Genomic DNA, 25149 nt, shown 5'->3' with positions numbered 1-25149 from the left:
ACTTTTTTTTTTGCAAGGAACACACCTCAAGAACATTCAAGAATCTGGATTTAATATTAAATCTACACATTTTTATAAAAAAATTCTTAAGATGGTCAATATCACATCTGTTTCAGAAATAAAGTGAAAAGAAACTCAGTATAAACTAAACCCTAGAAACAGAAAACCAGCAAATAATCAATTATATACTAATCCAGTAAATGAGCCTAATTGCATCTTTATGCCTATCTGGAAACATGAATAAAATGAGATTAAGGTCAATAAATTTTCTATTAAAATGCACTTTTCTAACACCACATATTTTAGCTTAACCCATTTTAAATAATTATTGTAAAGTACTGTATCTTTCTGTGCCAGCAAATTGTTTAGTAACATCAGTATAAAATCAATGAAAACTTAAGTGGGTCCTCTTTAACAAGGGTACAACAAAGTTCTAAAAATTTTAGAAGTTTTAACAAATATAGAGCCTCTAATTCCATTATAATTTCAATGTTTTGGAAACAGAGAAAAAGGAATGCTTGCCAAGTGAATACAGATTTCAAAAATCCAAATAATATATGTAACTGAAATATAGCTCCTTTAACATCTACTGTAGACCATTTTTGCTACTCTTTTAACACAAGTAACTCATAACTAAAGGTGTCATACTACACAGACTACATTTTTTTTATTAAGGTGAAGATTCTTTTTCATATTTTTTCAGTTTTAATCTTTTCAACAATGCTGATTAGTATTTTGCCTCTCAAATGTATTGAATAATTAGTGGGCCCCTAAGTCAAGACACATAACCTAAATGCACATCTAGTTGATCCCCATATTTATACACCAAGAATGGTGGTATAATATCAGGTATAACATTTAAATGATTAACTGTTAAACATGAAAAGCTGTTTGAAGGAAAACAGAAAAATGAAGAAATTTTCACACTTAAAAAAGGAATTTCAAAACAAAATAAGTTTTATTCTACTTCACAGACTTGGCAATAACTTTAAAGATATTTAAAATATTTTTTGGTTTTATCATCATTGCTTCTATTTTGCTATGTTAAGAATTTAAAAGGTAACTCAAAACTAAAGCAGTTAATAAAGCCTTAAGTCCTAAAAACACCCCAACGTAGGAAGGTAACAGGAATTCTAGAAAAATGGCCAGGATATGACATCAAATTCCTATACAAATATCCAATAGGAGCTCCTAGATATTTTCATGGGGGCATATTTCCCTGTGTGTTTGGTAGAGTGAAGGCAGGCAGTACATCTTACATTTTAAAAGTATATAACCATTTAAAAAGAATAAACAAAGTTATTACCAAATATATCTCAATAAATCTTAAAAAGTGCTCAATATATACCTTCTTCTGGAGTTTTTCCACAAATCCAATGGGATTCTTTAGTGCCTCTCTCTGATGTCTGCCTAAACTTTCAAGATCCTGGACTGCTTGAGAACGTTGAGCCTCGAGTACAGCAATTGTCTGTAACAGTCTCTGATAACTAGAGACCAAAAAAAGACCAAAAAAACAAAACAAAAAAAACAAAACTCACTAAAATTTCCTAGTTACAACAATAAATAAAACTGAGTTCAAGCCATGATCTACTATTAAGTCACACAGTCTTTTTAAAGTTACCTGAAAGAGTTTAGTAAAACATATTACTGGGAATAAATGAGGTCTTCCTGAGATACGAAGTACCTAGTCAGAAAATATCAGTTAGAGAAAGCAAAGCCTTATTTCCCCCATATTAAGTTTTTAATTCTTAAACCTGAATAATTACAGATTATAAGAATGTTGACTGTCCAACAAAGTCATTAAGAAATTGTTAAATAAAAATAAAATCATAATATTTTAGCACTAGGAGAGCGAACCAAATTTAGCACTTCTGCAGTAGTCTGTTACAATACGAAATCTGAGATACATTTTCTTGCCCAGAGTTAGATTATGTTTGTCACATAAATCAGACATGGTCTTAGGTCTCATGATTCTCACTTGCTCTATTATACCTTCCATTTTAGAAGAAGTCTTAATTATTATTGTTCCTCAACACATAACTAAAGACAAACGTTAACTTCTTAAGTATTGAACATTTTTAAAGAAAGGCTTTAAAGTATTTTTTACTTCCATTTAACAATTTTATTTGTACGAATCTACTATCTGTCATCTGTTATTACCCTGAAATTTCACTAAGTACACATACTAAATCATTCCCTCTCTCCCTCATCCTCCCCCTCTCCAGTGGTTCAAACTATCCTACCTCTCTGACTAAAGTATAATTTCAAATATCAATACATATATTGAAATGTGTTAGCCCAAAAGCTCTGAATGCTAAAACATATTCTGGGGGAAAAAAAAATAACAACTCTGAGTTCACTTATTATTAGTGAAGCACAATTTTCCCTTATGGCTTCAAATTACTTGCATTCTGTTTCGCTCTAGACTATAAGCTCCATAATGGCAAACACATCTTTTTTTTTTTTTTTTTAATCTAGTGTGCAACACACCTCCCAGCACATAGATGCTCAACAGATACCTTTTGAATGGACAAATAATGTTCCATGCAATCAGAAAATATAATGAACCTTCAAAATTCAGAAGTCAGCAAACTGGCATAAATTTTAAAGGTAAAAAAATGCAAGTTTGAGATTCATAACCATGAATGACATGACATTCTCTATCAGAATACTTTCTCAACCCCTTGACTAAAAGCACACTTTATTCTTGTTCTCAAGTACCGTGTTAACTAGTCCCCAATGAAATGTTTAATAATTAAGGTAAAAACTGCTAAAAGATTCCTCTCAACCTAGAGATACCTCATTTGAAAGTTAGAACTCTAAGTTAGAAAGCAAAGGCAATACTGTCATTCTTAGATAAGTTACAGAAGTTAAAGTCTAAACTCATTTTCACTAAGTCTCCTTTTGTTTTGAGGTATACAAATCCTGCCTGTGCTGGCTGTTTCTACCAGGCAAGCACACCCTGATTCAATCTAGGGTAATGACAGTGAGTGGCTACTAGAACCTATGCTCTCCTGAATACTCTTAACTGCCTTACTCCACCTTCATGACCTCCCACCCCATTAGCTGTCATGGTGTCTTAATAATTGACCCATATTTTAAGAATGAGTTGCGCCTTTCTTTATCATCAATATAAATACAACTGTACATCCATTAAACTTTTAGGAAACTGCCATAAACACAGTTAACAGTGAGGCACAAGTAAAACTAGGGTAATATGGAAAAAAGCAGAAGCTTAAAAGTGCCACACTAACACAGGGAAGAAACTCATGGTCTGCCTGTTTTTATTAAGTGTTATTGGAACAAAACCACACTCATCTGTTTAAATAATGTCCTTGGTTGTTTTCTAACTACAATCAGAGTACAATAGCTACAACAGAAACCACATGATTTCCAAATTCTAAAATATTTATTCTCTGGCTGTTTAAGGAAAAGTTTACTAAGCCCTGCTCTAGATGAAAGGATAGGGCCACGACAACCAAATGTAATGCTTAATCTTACATTAGATCAAAGGGTGTTCATAGCTGTAAGGTCATTTTTTAAAGGAAAGCAGAAAAACTGAAATATAAATTGTGAATTACATCATTTTACTGCATCAATGTCAAACTGCTGGGCTATGATAAGGTATGTAAGGTTATGCAGGAGAATGGTCTTGTTTTAAGAAAGTAAAACAAGTATAAGGATGATGAATATACAAAATACTTTTAAATGATTCAGAAAATAAATTATAGTACTGCATGGGGTAGCAGAAAGGATGAGAGGAAAGTAGAGAAGAAAAGAACAAATACTACAAAAAGTTGTCAACAACTCATAACTAGCTAACTGGCATACAGATGTTTATCATATTTTTATTTTGGTTTACCAAAGTTTTAAAATTTTCTTAAATAAAAACTGAGTAACAAAGAAGCTATTCACTACACTTTGGTACTGGGAAAGAACAGCTTGAATACTATTTTAATGATGACTTTAAAGAGAAAAAAAATACGGATGTAACAGAATAAATGCACTCGTCATTCAACTTCACTTAAAGAGATATAAAAAACTGATAATCAGTTTTCACAGGCATATATATGTGCATATAAGCACAGATTTATGTGCCAGAAGGAAATAATACAAGAGCAAGATACATGTGGAATTACATTTTCAACCAAATAAAAACATGTATAAAATGCATTGACTCATTGGACATTTTAAAGAGTAACATAATCCCTTCTAGTATTTACCACTTTAAAACAATTTGGGAGGCAAATGCCTCAATTTTCCCTAACTGCATCATTATTTCAGTTAAGTGTGCTATTTCTACTTCCTGCAAAATACTGGGCTCATTAGGCACATACAGGTTTGCACAGAAATTATTTTTATGTGAATAGAATACACATTTTTAAAAAATCTACTTGGTGAAACAGGAGGCTATATACTATTTTCTCTTCCTTTGTGAAGGGTTTCGCACACTGATTCTACAGAAACTACAAATTCAACAATTCACAAATGTTCTCCCACTCACCTCCTATGAAACTCCAATTGTTATTAGAGAATAATAAAAAAGCTTTTAAGATATTCTGTGTTAAATTAAAACAAATTCCTCAGTTTCTGATATGTCTTTCCAGGTATAAAGATCAACCCCATACTGAAAATATCTGAGAGTTCTGAATTAAAAACAAGTAAAGGGCCTCCCTGGTGGCACAAGGGGTTAAGACACAGCACTATGAAGCTATCCGCAGCCACTGCAGCACAAGTTCGATCCCTAGTCAGGGAGGTGACCCACATGGTGCAGCAGACCTCTCCTATCTCGCCCACTGCTCCCCTCAGCAGTGTATTTCAGTCAATCCACCTATTCTACTCCCCACTCGGTCTCTGGCGAGTCCTCTCACACCCCATACCTCCAGCCTGTACCCCTGTTCTTGTATGCATAAACAAATAAATCTTGAAAAAAAAAAGTAAAAAAAAGTCCTGTTTACTTGTAAAGCATAGAAGCAGCAGCAAGGTACTAAACTATATAAGCTTGAGTTCAATTTTCTGTATTTCACTTGGCCAGGGAAGAGTAAACAAAGACATCAAGGTAGGTATTCTAATAGGAGACCTTCTCCTATTAAGCTTCAACCCTGTCTAACACTCCCATCCCATAGAAGAGTTGTTGCCTCAACAGACTAAGGAAAGGAGAGAAGAGTTTCAAGCATAAAAAGCTGTTACCACAGAGAGTCCTTGTACATATTTACTACCTCAAGTCATAATACACAGATAGCTTAAAAAGTTAAGCCATGACTATAGTTTAAAGCAGTCGTTCCAGACTGTAAACACACCTCATTCCCCACCAAGATATCTACAGTAGCAAATGCAATTCTCTCTGAAGCACACATCTTCATTCACCTGAGGCCTATAACCCATAAATAATTTTCCAAAGGAAGGTTAACAGCAGACATTTCAAAATTATCAAACATACAAGAAAGCAAGACACAAAGAATAAAAGGTGAACTCGAAAGTAGCAACAGGGAATAATGGGAAATTACCAAAACTATGTAGCTTTGAAAAGAAAGCAAATTCAAATTTTTAAAAAACAATTAAAACCCAAAACTCAGTGAGAACAAATTTCCTCTTTGGGAATTATAGATGACACAAATTCAGAACAAATTCTTCATTGAAGACAAGCTAGAAAAAATATTTAAAAGGCTTTAAAATGATGAGAGCTAACAGAATCATGAGGTATTACTATGAAAAAGATGAAAGCCAAAAAATTTAAACATGCTTTGGGGCACTTTTGCCCTAACAATTTACTGATTCAAAAGAGAGTGAAAGACAGAGCAGTGTTTTTGATAGCTTAAAATGGTGGAAGATCAAAGTTAGCGTCTAGGATCTACCAAAGGTAGAGACTCAGAAACAAGCCTATATTCTTGCCTGTGACACTAGATGGCAACATCCCAGGAAAAAGGGTGAACTGGAAGTAGATAAATCTAAGTAGAAGAAATGCCTGTTTGTTATGAAATACTAAGACTGAAGATACACATACCCCAAGACCCAGATACTTGCCATAAAGGTATGTAGACTCAAGAATATCTGGACTATACATGTTTACAGCAGGCTTGTCATGATATGTTTACAGCAGGCTTATCATGATAACCCCAAGCCAGAAACAATCCAAATATACATCTAAGTAGAATGGATAAACTGTGTCATAGATCTACAATAGAATACTACACAGAAATGAACATGGAAAATTCTATCTATAGTCATGCACTGCTTAACAATGTACTGGTCAATAATAGACCACATATATGATGGTGGCCCCAACAGCATATACCTATTAGCCTAGATGTGTAGCAGGCCACACCATAAGGGTTTATGTAATTATACTCTATGATATTCACATAGACTAGAAATCACCTTATACATATCCCTATCATTAAGTCATGTATTACTGTATTTATTTATAACAACACAAATCACTATCACAAACATAATAACAAAAGAGCACACATATTATGGTTCAAAAACTAAACTAAACTTTATTGCTTAGGGATATGAACATAGGTTGTAAGACCTTGTAAAACAGTAAAGTGATTTTCTCAAAAGATAGTGGTTATCTCTGAGAAGAGGAATGGCACACAACTAAGGAACTATTCCATGGGACTTCTGGAAGGCTGTCAATGTTTTATTTCTTAACCTACATCATGGCTAAACAATTACAGGGGCTGTCTATTTCATAATTGTTGTGTAGTTATATGTAAATGTATCACTGTTTTGAGATATAACACAAATTTGTTAAGGAAAAGTTTATCGGGAAGAAAATGTTAGCAAAATCACTTACTCTTTTATAAATTTAAGATTCACACAGGAGTCCAGGTTCAAGATCCTTTATCAACAAATAACTAATGGGACCTTATCTAAGTCATTAAACCTTGGCCCTTAGCTTCCTCAGCTATAATATGAGAAGAATGAGCCATTTAAATCACTGCAAAAGCTTTTTTCAAAGTGAAACACTCCAGAATTACAAGATACTTGTTTGACTCTGGTCTCTGATCATTATTTCCTTATATTACTTTTAACTCTTCCTGAGTTGTAAGTATATTAACTTTATATTGTATACATAAATGTAGCATTGTCACTTTTTCTTATACAGAATTATATGTGAGACCTGAGTTTATAAGCTCTGTCTGCAGCAAGAAGTATGCCAAATTACTGCTCTCAGGAAGGAAGATATTTGAAAAGATCTAAGAGATAAGTTTCCTCTACTTCACAGTGTCTACTTATAATGCATTAATCACTTTCTTTCATGGTTACTTCCAAAAAGAAATTACCAGAAATATAATGGTTGTAGTTTATGAAGGGACTGGAGATTTCAAGGGTCAGTGAATAGTATACTTCTTGAAGGCAGGAATTTTTAGGCATACTTCTTCTAGTTTTTTATTATATTTGTGATCCTTGAAAAGAAAGTCATTTTTCTACTTTCTTAATACAGTCCAGTAGCATATTATGGTTAAAGAGACATAAAAAGTGCTCATAAAGATGAAAACAAACAGAACCTACAAAAGAAAATGAGCTGAATAGTTACTTGGATGGTTGTCTTTCCAGTGGTTAAACCACTACATACAGAACACTATTTTAATAGTACTTATGGTATCTTATGAGTACTTCAGGTAGGTACATAGTCTCAATCCTTTTCAACACTTAAGATTTAGATGGATATATAAAAGGCATTCTTATCAAATACATTGAGGAGGATAGGAAATACTGTAGACCAAAAAAAAAAAAAAAAAAAAAAAATCACCATTAAAAATACCAAGCAAGCTAAAATATCACACAAGATGAATTTAACCGTATATACAGAAAATCTAGAATTAAACTACAAAATAACTAGACAACTATAAGATGGCATGAACTTGCCTTGACATGCACAAAAAATTGTAAGGCTTGAAAATCATCATAAGTTCAACTGTTAAAGTGTAAAGTGGCTGCTCAAAAAAGAAACAATATTGACTGGAATATGTATGATCCATTCAAACATTTATCAAGCAAGCACATTTAATTGAACAAAGCACTACATTAGCTATTCTGAAGGATACAAGTATAAACAAGTAGTCCTACCCTCAAGATAATTACACTATGCAGTGTGTACACTGACAGATGCTTATTTAAATATTCAAAAACAAGAACATTTATAAAATTCCTAGTTGATTTCTAAAATTTGCAAGAATCATAATGATTAATGTAGTGTAAGAGAAAACACATATATAAAATGTGATTAACCATGATGAGTGCAGAAGTATGATATAAACAAAGTGATCATTCCTAGGAAATCCAAGCAGTATTTCATAGAAGTAGTAAAAAACAATCTGAATCCTAAAAAAATGTATGATTTTTGACAGGAAAAGGAAAAGAAGTCACGATAATCCAGGTAGAATAATGCAAGGTATAGTATAAGGAGGTTAAGTGAGAGAAAAGTGATAGTGTAGATAAATACAACATAAAGGTAAAATGAAATCACTGAAGTCTTTAAATTAGTAGAAAGAGCTATAGATTGGATTGGACCAAGAGATATGGGTTGTAGTTCCATTCTGACAAAATATGCTTAAGCACAAACCAATTAGACATCTATCAGGCCTTCAGTTTCCTCTTTATACAAAATAAGAGTCTCCAAAATTACTTTTTACTTCCAGAATCCCTAGGAAGTGTAAGTTGAGCATGTCTGTATTAAAAACAAAAATACTCCATATTCTATTCTGAAGCATGGCCGCATAAAGTATCACTATATGGAATAAAACTGTAAGTCGAACAATGATCATACAAGCAAACATCTGCATTTGAAGGGCTAATATAGCTGTAATGTATAAGACAAATTTGAGAAAGATGAAAACAGCCATGGAGACCACATAGAAAGCTAAGTAACTGGTAGTTAAAGTTACTTTCTCAACACCATATTTAACACTGAAGAATACCCAGAAATTGTTAACCAGATAGGGTTCTGAAGAGCAGAAAAGCTAAAAGAAATTTAGATGGCAAAAGAGCATTAAAACTGCGTTCAAGATATGAGATCCTTTGAGAAATTAAAAAAATCACTGGGGGGAGGTGGAAAAGACCCCAATGTGAGAGTCTACTATGTAGAAAAAAGAATAGACCTATTCTAAATCATCCCAAAGTCAAATTCGCATCACTGAGTAGATGTTCCAGGGAGGAATCTGAGGCTCAACATAAGGAAAGACTTACATAAGTTCAAATAGATACTGAACAAGCAACATCAAAAGACACTGTAGGGAAAGATGTCTTAGGTATAAGTTTGAACTAGACTTCCATCAAGGTCATTCTGAGACAATGTTTCTAAAGATACTAGGTAAGAACATTTAAAAAATAAATTACTTCACGCTGAAAAAGGTATATGACTCCAATTATATGATATCTTATAAAGGTAAAGCTATAGAGACAGTAAATAGCTTAGTTCTCAGAAGTGTGAGGGAAGGTAAGAGGTTGAATACACAAAGCATAGAGGATTGTTAATACCAGTAAAATCATTTTTAATGATACTGTGATATTGTAATACTGGATGCATAACCAATAAAACTTGAAAGTATATAGAGAATGAACCTTAATGTTTTTTGTTTTTGTTTTTTTAAGATGCTTGTTTATTTATTTATACAAGCTCTGGGAACAGTCAGATGTGCGGTGGGTGAGAGAATTCACCAGAGCCAGAGCAGGGAACAGAACTGGCAGACTGACAAAGTACACTGCTGAGGGAAGCAGCGGGCAGGGCAGGAGAGGTCTGTGTGCCATGTTGGACCCGCGCCATGTGGGACCCTGGCCTGCGCCCGGGGATCGAACCAGTGTTGCAGAGGCTGCGGGCAGCTTCGCAGCCCAGTGCTCAACCACTGCGCCACCAGGGAGGCCCAACCTTAATGTTTTAAAACCAAAAACCAAGTGCTTTTAAATCATTTAAAAGGTCAAGGGATCTAAAGTGTAACCTGTGACAAGAGGATCTAACTATATTCCAATTGTATGAAGCAACCTCACTGTTGAAAGAAAAGGTCCTCCTGATCCAGCTAACTTGGAAGTGAGTGGTATCTGTAAAACTAAAGGCAAAAGAAACTGTACACAGCATTAAGTTCTAGTTGACAGTCATTTCCCATGAAGAGTAAGAGTTAACAATTCTAATATTGCTAAACATACATAATGGAATTAAACAAATAAATGGGTGGTAAGCAGTCAGATTTGTCAGTGCTGAAGATACAGATAAGCTGGGGGATCTAGAATGATCATGTGGCAATACAGTGGATTAGAGACAGGAATTCATATAAATATGAACATATATTTACCTTAGTATTAGTACAAAAATATTTATAGATATGCATGCATCCACAAGGTAGTATATATTCACAGTATCTTCCTCTGCCAGTTGAGACAGCTAAATAAAGTTAACAACATCCCAGTAGCAGTAAGCACACATAGCATCCAAATACTGTCCTCTAATATCATCTGCCAAAAAATGGAACGAAGATTCCTTGAAGAGAGAGCTAATTTCTAAGACTGGGTAGATGAGCCTGGAGTATATTGAAGGGCCGGAAAGAAAGGGCTAAAAACAAACAAATTGCAAAAATACATCACAGTTCAAGGATTGTTCCAAACAAAAGGGACATTATGCAGGAATGCTTCTAGGCAAAAAACAAGTTTGGTATAAATCAGAGTAAAAATAGAGTGAAGCAAGATTCTTGAGGGAAATCAATTAATGAGTCACTGTAATTACCAAGGGGAAGACAGACTGTTTAAAGTAGTGGGAATGGAGTTAGAAAAGTGAGTAATTTCAGAGATTTATGAGATAGGCACTACAAACCTATAAGCCCAGCATTTATTAACTGTCTAGACAAAAGTAACATATCATAAAGGCAGATAAAGTGTTGCAAAAAAGGTGATCCTACAAAATCAAATTCTAATAAAAAAGCATAAGGTAAAAGACTGAGGTATGTCTGTTGAATTTCATACAAGAAAATCACCGGAAGCCACCCCAGCAAAGTGATGGAGGTCGAAGCTAGACTTCAATCAATACTTAGGAATGAGTGAAAGGTAAAGTAGAAACAGGATGTAGAATCATGGTAGTCAAGAAATCATAGTTGTTAAAGGAGAAAGCTAAGTAGGACAATAGTTGAAAAAGTATACAGGATATCCAAAAATGACTTTTAAAACAGGAAAAACTTAAGCATGCTTAAATGCTGTTGGGAAAGTGCACACTACGGCTGATTCTGAAAAATCAGTAGAGGGTAGCAGAACACAGGGCAAGGTCTCTAAAAAAAAGGTCAGAGAGGATGGGGCCTACTTCACTGGTAGAAGGCTTAGCTTCGGATAAGAAAAAGAGATCCCTTCCTCCACTAATTAAAGTTGTTTTTAACATCAACATCATCATCTCTTCGTATTTAAAGTATAGTACTTGTAAGATATTATGCTAAGCCCTTTACAAGCAACAGCTGGCCATACATGCATTATTACTTTCCTTTTATAGAGGGGGAAATAAATCTTCAAGAAGGCTACATAACTTGCCCGACATTTTAAGTGGTTAATTTGAAGCTATGTAACCTTCTCTGAGTCCCAAGAGCATAATCAATAGGCTTTATACTCTCACACAAAGGATGGGTACAGATACAGAAATATATGTGGCAAGATTTTGATTGCAGTAGTTCTGCTCTGTTGCCTTCTATTTTCTCATGAAGTAGAAAACTAGGTCGTCCGTGGAGTGAGTATCTGGTAGCTTAATGAGAGTAAAAAATACTTAAAATTGTGTCAGGCCCCAGATCAGGCTGCCCAAGGTGTGCCTAAGGAGCATATTAAGCATATTAATTATTTTACATTAAAGAAAGTCGACAAATGAATGATACCCTAAGCCACCTCCCTTGCTTCTAAAATTCTAAAAACAGGAGTTGTCTCTTGTCCTCCTCCTCTCTTCTCCCTGAAAGCAGGATATACATCTCTGTAAAAGGTACCCTCCCAGCAGAAAGTTGGAGAGGTACCAAAGATAAGAGCCAGAAGTTATGAAATCAAGCTCTGCCTAACCCACCAAATTAGTTGTCCAAAACAAAACACTTAAGAAATTTCTTTGTTGTTTGTTGTTCGCAAATTTACAGCTTCTTTGTCTAAAAATTACATAAACTGCTGTTTTGGTAATTCACTAAGATGCATATTTTATGGACCTCTGTTGAGCATGAAGTTGTTTCTCTTTTCTCTTGCTAATTTCTCAAGTGTCGATTTATTATTATTGGACCAATCAAAGGAACCAACAGTGGTAAGGGGAATGTCTCCTGAAAATTTCACTTAAAAAAAGAAAGAAAAAGTTGATTAGAAAGAAAGGTATAGGGAACCTGAGAAGCACCCAACTATAAACTATAAATTTACAGCAGAACTGATGAGCAGAAATGGGTGATTTTTCTTCAGCAGTAAGTAACAAAAGGAAAAGCAATGGAAGAGGGGAGGAAAATATGTTGGCAAGAAAGCTGTGGACTTTAAGATTGGGGGATTTAGGTCAGACAAGGAAAGGAAACAAGGACAGATAAAAACAAAGTAAAGTTGTGAACGGAATAAAAAACTTCCTTCTATGTATTTGATAATTACCAGTTGTTCATCTATTCTAAACCACTTTCTTGGGAAGGAAAGCAACAAGCATACAAATACATTATAATCACATCCCAAGTATTAAGGAAAATTAATAGATCATAAATGCCCTGAAGATAACTGAATTGTTAACTGATAATGCAGACATAAGAAGAAAGTTCAGTGGTAAAAGGAAACAAAGTACTAGGAGAACTGAACACACAAAGGCATGACTAAAATACAAATGATTGGCTAGAAAAGGCTGGACAGTGGTTTAAAATGTTTCTCCTTAAAACTCCTCAGGGAAAGGGACCAAATCTTAGTCAATCTTAGAGTAGGCACTCGGTAGATACAGGGTACATGTTTGTTGATTGATAAAGGATCTATAAGACTGAAGCACCAGCTTTAAGAAAAGCACTGCAACTTTGGAGTCCCAAATCACAGTGCCAGTGCCAAACTAGGAGTACACTAAAACTAGCAAATCAAAACAGATGCAGATCTATAAACAATAATTTTTATATGATTTATAAGCATGATTAACAAATTACGGTTATTTTTTCACTCTATCTTCAAGGCAACTTTAATTATACATGGGACTCTGAATATAGTAGCTAAAAACTACTGTCATTCAATGTCAAATTTCTCAAAACCAGAATTGCCTATTTCTTTAATGTCTGCCAATTCAAGTTACTGCTAGGTGATTAAGATACTAGAAAAAGACATTTGAAAGAATATTGCCTATTTTCAAATTAATCATCACTAATTTCATGTAACCTGAATTTGCATTTTTGTTGTGGTGTTTAAGTTATATTGCCTATTAGCGGAAGTCCTCTAGAAGGCTGAAAGATTTCAATAGTTTATTTTCGACTCAAAGAAATGATGATGTTCTCAAAGACATCTCTCTACTATAGCCTCTATTTCTCAATATTACCTTCCTCCGCAGAAAAGATGTTTCCCTTCCTCTCTACAAAATATAGTCAAGGGATTCTCTTAAAGATAGAAGGAAGTCTGTAAATGCAAAGTTTCTCAAAGTGACCTAAAGACCACCTGCATTCATATTCCCAAAATGCATGTTAAAAATAAAGGTGCCTAGTACTTAAATCTACAAAATAATCCCAAATCTATTAAAATAGTCTGACCATGGGACCAAGAATCTACATTTTAAACAAGGTAAAATTTCTATAAAGTTTATGAACCATTGCTTCAACAAGTTTAATTAAAAAATAGTATTTCAAATCTAATGCCTATTTCTACCATCCTAGGAATAAAAAAAATTAAAATATCAAGCACCAAAATTCTTGAATTCACCTAAAGTATGAAATATTTATGCAATTTTAAAAGTACTGACAGTTCTCTTCCAAAGAAGTTGTAAAACAACTGATAAAATACTTAAGTAAAATGTAAACTATGCAAGATTCTCAAACCAAAGCAGTTATTTGCGATTTTAGTTCCTTATAATAGTTTCATATGATAAAGACAGAATTACGTTCATAATAAATTTCACAACACAAAATGTTGAAAGAATTGTTCTGGAGACTAACTTAGTTGGATTAATTTAACTAAAATGTTAGTTTATGTTAAGTTTGAGATTTTCATTTTTTTCAATATCAGACTGAATAGGGAGGGAGGATCCCTACTGACACTTTTTCTTAGAGTTGTAATTAGTATTTCATAAGTGCTTATCATCTTCACACTGACCTTCAAAGGATGCGTAACACTTTATATTTGTCTCTATTTTTACAAAAGAAAGCTTCCCCGCAAAATAATTATATATAGATACATATAACTGTCATAACATATTAATTATAATGTTATATATTAAATAACTAGTATAATACTTATTAGTCAACTAGGACATTACATAGTTAATAATGTATATTAATTATAAAAATAATGTATATTAATTATAAAAAATTAATAATGTATATTAATTATAAAAAATTAATAATGTATATTAATTATAAAAAAAGGTCACACTAATTAAGATATATTAGAGGGAACTGGAACCAGGGTATATGGGAATTCTTTTCATTTCTTCATTTTTCTCTAAATCTAAAACTATGCTGTAAAATTAAGTCCATTAAAAAAAGTTTTATAGGGCCTCCCGGGTGGCGCAGCGGTTGAGTGCTGGGTTGCGAAGCTGCCGCAGACTCTGCACCGTTGGTTCGATCCCCAGCCACTGGATGAGGGTCCCACATGGCGTGCAGACCTCTCCTGCCGCCTGCTGCTCCCCTCAGCAGTGTACTTCATCACTCTGCCTGTTCTGCTCTCCCCTCTAGCTCTGGTGAATTCTGCCCCCCCCCGCCCCCCCACGCTTCTGACTGTACCCAGTGCTTGCATAAAATAAATAAATCTTAAAAAAAAAAAGCGTCATTAAAAAAAAAAGTTTTATAGTCACTTCACTGGGGTAGTGAAGAAATTCTAAACTAGACTAGCATAACCTTAAGGATTGTTACATGGACTAAAACAATAATAATTTCAAACTTTTATAAAGAATGAAGGATAAAAAAATTGCCTGACCTAAGAGCCAGAAATACAGAGTAAGTGATAACTCTGCCACAAGTTTTGAAATCATGACGATGACTCATCTTTTCTGGGCTAGGTTTTTACAACTATGAATTGAGAGGGATAATACAGTCTCTGTAACAACTATCATTATGGCAATTATGAAGTATTAGCGTAATTCTTATCTAGTAGGTCTAAATAGTAAACAGAGGATTTTGCAGTACCTATATCTGCAAAAAAGCCTAAGAGGTGATTAGAAGAATAGTTTTGCTATTTTCGCTCCTGGGAGTTGACTCCCACCACACTGAACCCTCACATACTCTAGTCATTCATTTATCAATATTAGCACTGAATATCCATCCTAAAGTAGCGAAGAAGATAACAAAGAAGACTAGATGCAAAAGTCGTAAGTGAGAGCGATGGCATTTAAACAGAAAAGAACACAAGAGGCCAGGACATGCCTGTAGTTTATAGTTCCAAACTCCACACAGTAGTTGTGTTTATCTAATTTCAAATCAAAACAGATCCCCAGGTTCTAACCATGACCAAGGGACCAGTTATAATCTACTTCTAATAATGAAACAAACATAAAAGGACTCAGTCTTCAGAGAAATATTAATGGAGTGACAGGAGTGAAAACAACATGGCATGGGCGGGAGTAGAAGAGGCATCCAGAGTCATCACAGCCTTCACAATGGCACAGCCCCAGTGGCTCTCTCTTCTCTTTCTTTGTTTTCACAAGTGATAATCAACAGTCCAAATAATTCAAGGAAGACTTCTAACAAAAAACTGACAGCACCATCATTACAGTGGAAAATAGTCAGAGGTCACTCAAAATTGAACAAATGCCAAACCACAGAAAATTGTTGAAGGAGATGGTCTATTAAGAGAATGATTTCCCAAAAATTTTTACCATGAGGATTCAAAAAATGAGAGAAGGGGAAAATCCACAAAATATTCTAAATCTTCAACAAGGATGGCAACAATTAAATCACTGTGAAGAAACTACATCATGGACAACAAATTTGGTCCCTAGCGTCAAGGAACTCACAGTCAACAATTATTCCATTTTGTGTTAAATGCTATATGCTGTGTTGGCAAAATGAGTATGGAGCTGCTCTGAAATTCTTCAGAGCCAAGGTTACCAATCACATCTAATTCACTTAGTAGGAGGATGAAAGGACATCAGTTTCATTACTGATACTTTCATTTTGAAACAAAGAATATATTTCTCCATGTTACATAAATCTACACGAAATTTGATTAAAAACCCTAAGAAATATTAAGTATCTTTTGAAAAGAATTGCCACTGACGATATTCTGCAAACCGTTTTACAAGTTTAGTTCTATTTTTTTTTTTCTTTTTTTTTTTTAATTTTAATTTTATTTTTATATTCCCCATACAATTGCAACCTACAAGTTTAGTTCTAAAAACATGTTAAGCAATCATGGTTGAGTCGAGCAAAAATGATGAGATATATATATATGGTGAAAAATGCTCTACTTATTTTTGCTGTTTAATAAAACAGCTAATCAGTAGTACTACTGTACAGTAATATAATGTCTAATATTACTACTATGTAACTCTTGCTTTTTGAAGAGTCCCTGAAACTAGCTAGTATTTCTTATTAACCATACATTAAAAAGGAAATAATCCTAATAACATGTAGCTTTCCCAAAGCCTTTTTCAAAGTCTACATACATCAATACTGAGGTCTTTTTATCTTATTAACAATTAACCTCTTAAAGAATACTCATTAATTTGCCAAGCTTGCTTTCTATCCCTGTCCTTGCAGAAAATGCTGCTTTTCCCAAAATAGTGGCTTTTTGCTTAAATACCCAGTATTTGTACTTAATATCATTTAAATATTGTTGGCTCCACAGCTTCCCAATATAAAAAAAATTATCAAGTCTCTAATTTCCAAAATTACTTAAAATGCCAGTCCAGTTATAGCAGATGACATCAAAGTTACTTTATATATTGTTAAGTATCAGCAGAGCCTGTAGTTTCCTTAAGTATATTTTAATTAATATTTTAATAAGTATTGAATTAATATTTAAAAGTACATTTTAATTAATATTTAATATTTCCATTAATATTTCTCTGATCCTATTGCTTGTTTACTTCCAGAGAAAATGTGGTAATATGTTTGAAAATTCCCCTAAATACTAAATCAATGAAATTAATGACTGGTCAGTAATTGCCTTTACCTTGTCAAAAACAACGGTTCCCATATTTTTCATATTAATCACCTCTATTGGTTAAAAATAAAAATTGTACTTTGTCTCCAACATATGTATACTTATAATTTGTGTCTATTGTATTTCTAACATACATTGTACACATATGCCAAGAATCCCAGAAATTCTCAAGAATGAGAAAAAATAAGTATCAACAGCATTTTTTTCTTATCTCCCAGCAGACGCTCAAGCATACCTCCCCAAAACCAGGTTTTTTTAATTCTTTTTTATTGTGCTAAAATTTACCAAAAATTGACTATTTTTACCATTTTAAAGTGTAAAACCAAATGGCATTTAGTACATTCAATGTAGTGCAACCATCACCACTATCTAGTTTCACATTATCATCACCCCAGAAGGAAATCCCATATCTACTAAACAATCTACTCTGCCTCCCTCAGTCCCTGACAAGCATTAATCTGCTTTCTGACTCTATGAATGTGCTTATTCTAGACATTTCATATAACATCCTAATATGTCACCTGTAATGTCTTATTTCTTTCACTTAACATAATGTTTTCAAGATTCATCCACGTTGTAACATGGATCAGTACTCCATTCTTCTTTAAAGTTGACCAATGTTCCATTGTATTAATCCCTCACTTTATCCACTGATCAGTTTACAGACATCTGAGCTGTTTTCACCTTTGATTATTACAAATAGTGCTGCCATGAATATCTGTGTACAAGTTTTTATATGAATATCTGTTTTTAGTTCTTTTAGATTTATATGCTGAAGTAAAATTGCTGGGTTATATGGTTAGAATTGCCAACCAAATTTCCACAATGGATGAACCCCCTTTACATTCCCACAAGCAATATACGCAAGTTCCCATAATCAATTTTACAGATAACTACTAGTCAAGAATACAATTTCACCCAAAATACCAAATGGTCTATAATGGGTATGTCTTGACAGCTTCCAATGCCCACTAATTTGTTTGCTCCCCTTTTCCTCCTCCCCCATTAATTCCACTCCTGACAATTGATAATTTTGGCAAATATGGGTATGTGACCCAGGGAGTCAATCTAACAGATAGTCAATAACCAAGTTTTCCTTAGGCAATATTAAGAAATGCTGGAGAAAAGGGGTCAAGTAGAGTTGGAGCCAAGGCAAGCCCAGTAGGAAGTTAATGCCATTTGCAAACTGAAATTAAGGTGGAAAGTATGCAGTTAAAGCATATGAAAAAGTCAGAAGAGAAAGATCACAATAATCAAGGAGTCAAAGGTTTAATCTTGTTAGAACGCAGAATGAAAGGTAGAAAGTAAGAGAATGTTTAAAAATCATGCGGTAAATAATTTTTAAAAATAGAATTTATTTCTAAGGACATTTATTCTAGCTGAAGTGTAACAGTACACTGGGATAAAAGTACTCTAGCACCACAGAAGGCAATTAAGGAGCTTGAATTACAGAAATTAAATCATGCCAATTTTTTTTTATAAATAAAAAAACTGACACCCAGCATCATGATGTCAGATAAAATGGCTAATAATAAAAGGGAATTGGAGTATTCCTCAAACCTAGCCCAACCTTTGTAAATAATTTAAAAATAAAATTTAAGAAAATACTGAGATTCTAGATCTGAATGACAGCATTTTAAAAATAACATTATTTAGGCATGATTAGTGTCTCTTAAATAAACTACTCTGACAAACTATACTTCCTTCATTTAACTTGACTCTTCACATCCAAATATGCTATGAACAGTTGAAGAAGTTACTTAGGTTTTTGTTATAATACTTTTCAATAGCACATCTTACATTCAATGTTAGCAAACTAATAGCACGACCCTTTCCCAACAATTAAAACCTTAAACATAACAAGATACTCTTAAGCTCCTATATTTTGAAAACTGTTGTTAGATATGATAAAAATACATTTTAAAATTGGGAGGAAAGATAAAGTAGGACAAGTGAAAAGTAGCCAAAGAAGAGCTGAATCAAAATCCTCCCAATTAATACAAATGATAAAATTATAGTGTCAGGGAAAATTAATTTCTGCAAAATACTCTAAATATAATTTTTTATTTTAAAATATTTACAAGAAACTGGATTAAACTGAGAGTCATAAACAGAGTATATTTACCATGGCTCTCTGAAAATAAAATTTAGCAAATTTGGTCTCGTGACCAAACCTGAGGGATCTAAACACACAGCAAAGGGAGAGGGGAGAAGGTTACAAGCAGGTTTTCCCATTTATTACTATACAATATAACATCTAATATCATCAATCATCACAATATGGTGTGTGTGTGTGTGTGTACTGAGTGATACGCAAAAACAAAACAATCTTGAGCTACTATCAAAGTTACTGAAATTAATTTCCTGTGACTAAAAGCTAAGCTTAAATTAGGCTCAAATAAATGTTTTAGGTTGGTTTTACTGCTAACGGGTATTTATTGCCATATGTAAAGAAACAATCATTATTCTGCTTAGAAATCAGATACCTGGTTTTTTACATAAGACACAGTCTTTAAACTGTGAGCAAGTAAGAAAACACAAAACTAAAACACACATTCAACAATAATCAAAAATCTCCCAAAAAACTAAAGCCCAGGTCCAGATGGTTTCACTTCCTTCTCAAACTTATTCCTAAACAAGAGAAAAAGGAAAGCTTCCAAAAACATTTTATGAGGCCACATCATTCTGATAATAAAACCTGACAAAGACCAAAGAGCACCATTACAGACCAATTTTCCCTGATGAATATAGATGCAAAAATAGTCAACAAACTCTTACCAAACTGAACTCAACGATACATCAAAAGCATCACGCATAATGACCAAGTGGGATTTACTCCAGGAACAGAGATGGTTCAACATCTGAAAATCATTCAGTGTAATTCACAATATCAACAAAAACAAAGATAAAAACCATATGATTTTATTAAAAGATTCAAAATCGCATTTGATAAAATTCTACATTCATTTATAGATAAAAATAACTTCAAAACAACTGGGGAGAGATGGAACATTCCTCAACATAATAAAGGTCATATCTGACAATCCCAGAGCAGTCAACATATTCAATGGTGAAAAACTAAAAAGTTTTTCCAAAAATTTGAGAACAAGGATGCCCACTTCAATACCACTATTCAACTTAGTATTGGGAATCCTAACTAGTAATCTTAGGCAAGGGAAAGATATAAAATGAATCCAAATTGGGGAAAAAGTAAAATTTTAACTATTATTTGCAGATGGCAGGATAATAAACATGAAAAACCCAAGCAATTCCATGTGAAAACTGAAATAATAAATCAATATAGTAAAGTGGCAGGGTATAAAATAAATTTGCAAAATCTGTTGCATTTCTCTATGCAAAAATGCATTTGGAAAGAAAGAAATTAACAATTCCATTCACAATTACAACAAAAAGGATTAAATAGTTAGGAATAAACTTAACAAAGGAGGTGAAGGAACTATATAATAAAAACTAAAAGACACAGGGCCTCCCTGGTGGCACAGGGGTTAAAGACACAGCACTATCAAGCCATCACCAGCCACTGCAGCACAAGTCAAATCCCTGGCCATCCAGGGAGCTAACCCACATGTATTTCAGTAGATCTGCCTGTTATCTCTGGTGAATCCTCTCATCCCCTGCACCTCTGGATTACATCCCTGTTCTTATATGCATAAATAAATAAATCTTTAAAAAAAAAAACAACTAAGACACTCCTAAAAGATACAGAAGACATACAAAAATGAAAAGAGTCATTATTCATTGTCAAAATGGGTACCCTACCTAAAGCAATATAGATTCAATGCAATCCCTATCAAGGCTCCAGTGGCATTCTTCAAAGAAAAAGAACAAACAGTACTAAAATTCATATGAAACCACAAATGACCCCAAATAACCAAAACAATGTTGACAAAAAAAGAGAAAGAATATAAGTATTCCACTCTCATACTTCAAACTTTACTACAAAGCTATAGTAATCAAAACAGTATGGTATTGGAACAAAAGCAGACAGACTAACAGAATAGAACTGAGAGTCTAGAAATAAAGTCTGCACATCTATGGACAATTAATCTACAACAAAGATCTCTTCAAGAACAACGTTGGGAAAACTGGACAGTCACATGCAAAAGAATAAAACTAGATTACCATCTCATATCTTACACAAAAATTAGCTCAAGGTGGATTAAAAACATGGATACGAGACCCAAAACTATAAAATACATTGAAAAAAAAGTGCACAAAACATTCCACAACATTGGTTTTAGACATGACTTTGTGGCTCTGTCTCCAACAGCAAGAAACACCAAAGAGAATATAAACAATTGGGACTACGTTAAACCAAAAAGCTTCTGCACACACATATACAGAAAGTGGAATACTAATGAACTGTAAAAAAAAAGATGAGCTTCTTTAGTTCTTGACATTTGTAACAACATGGATGGAACTGGAGAGGATAATGCTCTGTGATTCAAGAAGTCAGAAGGAGAGGGCCTCCCCGGTGGCACAGCGGTTGAGCGCTGGGTTGCGAAGCTGCCCGCAGCCTCTGCAGCGCCGGTTCGATCCCCGGCTGCTCCCCGACCACCGGAGGAGGGTCCCACATGGCGCGCAGACCTCTCCTGCCGCCCGCTGCTCCCCTCAGCAGTGTACTTTGGTCCTTCTGCCTGCTCTGCTCCCCGCTCTGGCTCTGGTGAATTCTCTCACCCTCCCGTGCTTCTGACTGTACCCAGTGCTTGTATAAACAAACAAATAAATAAGTCTTTAAAAAAAAAAAAAAAAAAGAAGTCAGAAGGAGAAAGACAAATACTGGACAATTTCACTTACATGTGGAATACAGAGAAACAAAACAAAGGGTTAGGAAAAAGCCAAACCATAGCAAACCCTTGATGCCTGACTACAAAACCGTAAGGGGAAGGTGGCAAATTGGTAACGGGATGAGGAGGCCCAGTGGAGCATGATAAGGATTATTGAGGCTTTGGTTGTGGGCATGATGGGAAAACACTTATTCCTAGAGGTTTGAACCTATAACTCCTAAAACAAATACAATGATGTACATCACCTTTAGCACAATAATAGGAATAAAGAAAATTATAAAACAATCCAGGCACTAATGCTCATCTATGTTTTCTCTTTGACTGCACAGATGCATTCCTCAGTGTACCACTAAAGAATCATTACACAGAATTCTGACCAATTTAGTTATTCTGTGTTCCAAGTTTAAAGAGAATTAAAATGTTGTCAATAAAATGTTGTCAAAGTATCATACCGGCACAAGTGACTAATGAAAGTCAACATATGTGAAGAAAAGAAGAGGGGTCTAAGAAGCCACAGAACTTAGAAAAGAAGCCAAGTTATAAGAACATAAAAAGCAGAGAAACCCAAAGCATTTAACCCACAAAAACAGACCTATTCTGGCAATGGTATCAAAAAAGTACTGCTGTCAACAAAGATGATCCTAAATCAAGAAGAAAAGCTTAAATTATACTTGGGTACAAATATACTTGGATTATAGCAGAGGATCACTTTTAGAAACCATTCATATTAGTTGAAATGAAAGATGCTGGTCACCAAAGGAAAAAACAAAGAATTCTCTGAATATTTTCATTAGTCAAAGCTTATGCACAAAAACTTTATATTTAAGGCAGTTATCTCTCCCCAATGATCTTTGAACAAACCTTTTCTAATGAGCTGAGAAAAGGCACAACAATCATGAGTCTTCCTTAGCAAACCTCTGATATTAATATATCTACCTAACTGCAATATAATCTGACCCTCTTCAAAGTATTTTTTTGCAAATTACCCAAACTCTATTTAAAATCAAGTTGTAGCTGTAGTTTTACTTCCCCAGTTGTACATGGCAGGCAGCTATTATTTTCAAAGTAACAAATTATTCTTTAAAACAATACAAAATTATTTTATTCAATAAGTAGGTTACTTACCTATAATGCTGGTTTTTTGACAGATAAAACCAGATAATCACTACTACAATCACACAATTTAAACTTGGGCTAAAGAATTTTGAAAACGAAGTACCCAAGATGTGCTCCGTGAGAGTCCTCAACCTAGAAACCCAGAAGTCCATGGAGTAAGTTCTTATAGAATGAGGTATCCAGAGTAATCCAAACTATAGAAAATGGAAGTTCGAACATTCTACCACTAATTCATCATGATACTTTAATAACCTAAAGGCCTTAAGAGTTAGGACATGGAGTATGTCACCTATGCAGTTCTTCCAAGTTGTTGGTGTCAAATGTGGAAATAGATGAAATTGCTTTGGAAATTATGAAGAATATTACAAATGTAAAATTATTTCATCCAGGATGACTCCTCTAGTGCTTTCTAAGCAAATTTATCCCTAGTTTGGAGTTTTCTGGTCCCTTAAAAGAAACTACTTTGACAAATAAGAAAAGTAGTCTCACCAAAGGAGAATCTATAATAACTGTCGATTATTTTCTCTATATAGCATCTGAAATTGATGAAAATATCACAAAATTCATTTTAAGCAGGGTGCAACAGAAGGCTGTATCTTACATATTTAGAAAATGTTTTCAGAGACACAAGTTTTAAACTACAATTCTTTTAAATGTTCATTAATATGGCTTGAAAATAAGATTTTCATCTGGACAGTACATGAACAATATTCTTAAATAATCAATAACTATCTTACTCTTACAATGTCATTATCTAGAAACTTTAAAATGTATGCAAATATTAGAAAAATTATCAATGAGTCAATCTCTTGCAAGACTCAAGAATCTAGAAAGCCTAACTAAATCTGACTTTTTAACTCTCTGTATCTGTTCATGGAAAGTTACAATATCCAGCAATTAGATTTATCCAGGGCCTATCAAACTAATTTATTTAAGTATTCCTGTATAATGAAGAATTCAGAGGCAACTGTCCAAATGATATTTTCATTTGAATATTTTCCAGTGATTGCCTATGAATCGGAAGAAAAGCTTGAAAATTAAAATCCAGAACTTATAATCTTCTATATCTTCTCTCCATGGAGTCAGAATTTTAAAACTTAGAGATCAGTTTCAATGCTGCAGACTCAAATTCAGCAAAATGTCAATCCACAGTTAAGTACATGATCTCAGTCCACCTAAATATTGAGGCCAAAAAGAAGTCACTAGGTATTATCTACCAATTTAACAGAATGAATCAACCTTGAAAATCAGAAGGCACATCTAGTAAAATAATTCAAAGCTGGAATCTTGTCAGAAAAAAAAATACACTCGTTTCTTGCTTGTTGGGGATTTCTCCACTTGGAAAAATAAATATATAAAAGCACACTGTGTGCTGGAGAAAAGGGATGGCATTTAGACAAGAAAGGGAGTAAATACCCAAAATATCTGCAGATTAATTTCTCTAGTCTATGGTCTAATTTCCAGGACTGAGTTCTAAGACTAAAATTCTACATACAAACCTCTATTTGGAAATTTACAAGTGATTAGATAATCCTACCTGTGATATCCTTACAAACAAGATGGGTAAATTATGAGTCAAATCCTATTAAGACTGCTGATTAAATAATACGTTAATTTAGAAAAGAATCACAAGTGAAATAAACAGCTACATCCACCTAGCCCCAGGTAAAGAACTATGCCATGTGCAGTGTTTTCTATAAATAGCCTATTTATAAATTGGCTATCAATAAGTATTTATTGGTAGAGATACTCATGTAGGTGAGGCAGTACCCAGTTCCCATTTCAAAGTTCTCCCACTGGAGAACTTTTCTAGTATATGAAGGAAAAGATATTTCATTGGATATGTGTATACATTACATGTTAGCAGGAGGATAATAATCCATGTATCATAAGTGTCTTTTAAGAATATTTTCAAACTGCCAAAAATTCACTTTTTGAGACTTGAAAATAGGTTATCAAC

General features: G+C 33.8%; 1 protein-coding gene across 2 annotated transcripts in view; it reads right to left on the bottom strand.

Moving 5' to 3' along the window:
• ZZZ3 (zinc finger ZZ-type containing 3) overlaps positions 1-25149 on the bottom strand; it is a 74599-nt gene that overhangs the window by 14160 nt on the left and 35290 nt on the right. For both annotated transcript variants that reach the window (XM_037500543.2, XM_037500544.2), the window contains exon 5: positions 1349-1487. In XM_037500543.2, coding sequence (XP_037356440.1) covers positions 1349-1487 — 139 coding nt within the window. The remainder of the gene's footprint in view (positions 1-1348; positions 1488-25149) is intronic.

This window comes from Talpa occidentalis, unplaced genomic scaffold, assembly GCF_014898055.3.
Source record: "Talpa occidentalis isolate TD23 unplaced genomic scaffold, MPIMG_talOcc4v2.1 talOcc4.9, whole genome shotgun sequence".
Taxonomy (NCBI): Eukaryota; Metazoa; Chordata; class Mammalia; order Eulipotyphla; family Talpidae; genus Talpa; species Talpa occidentalis.
The sequence above is the reverse complement of the archived record's forward strand: the minus strand, read 5'-3'. Positions and strand labels throughout refer to the sequence as shown.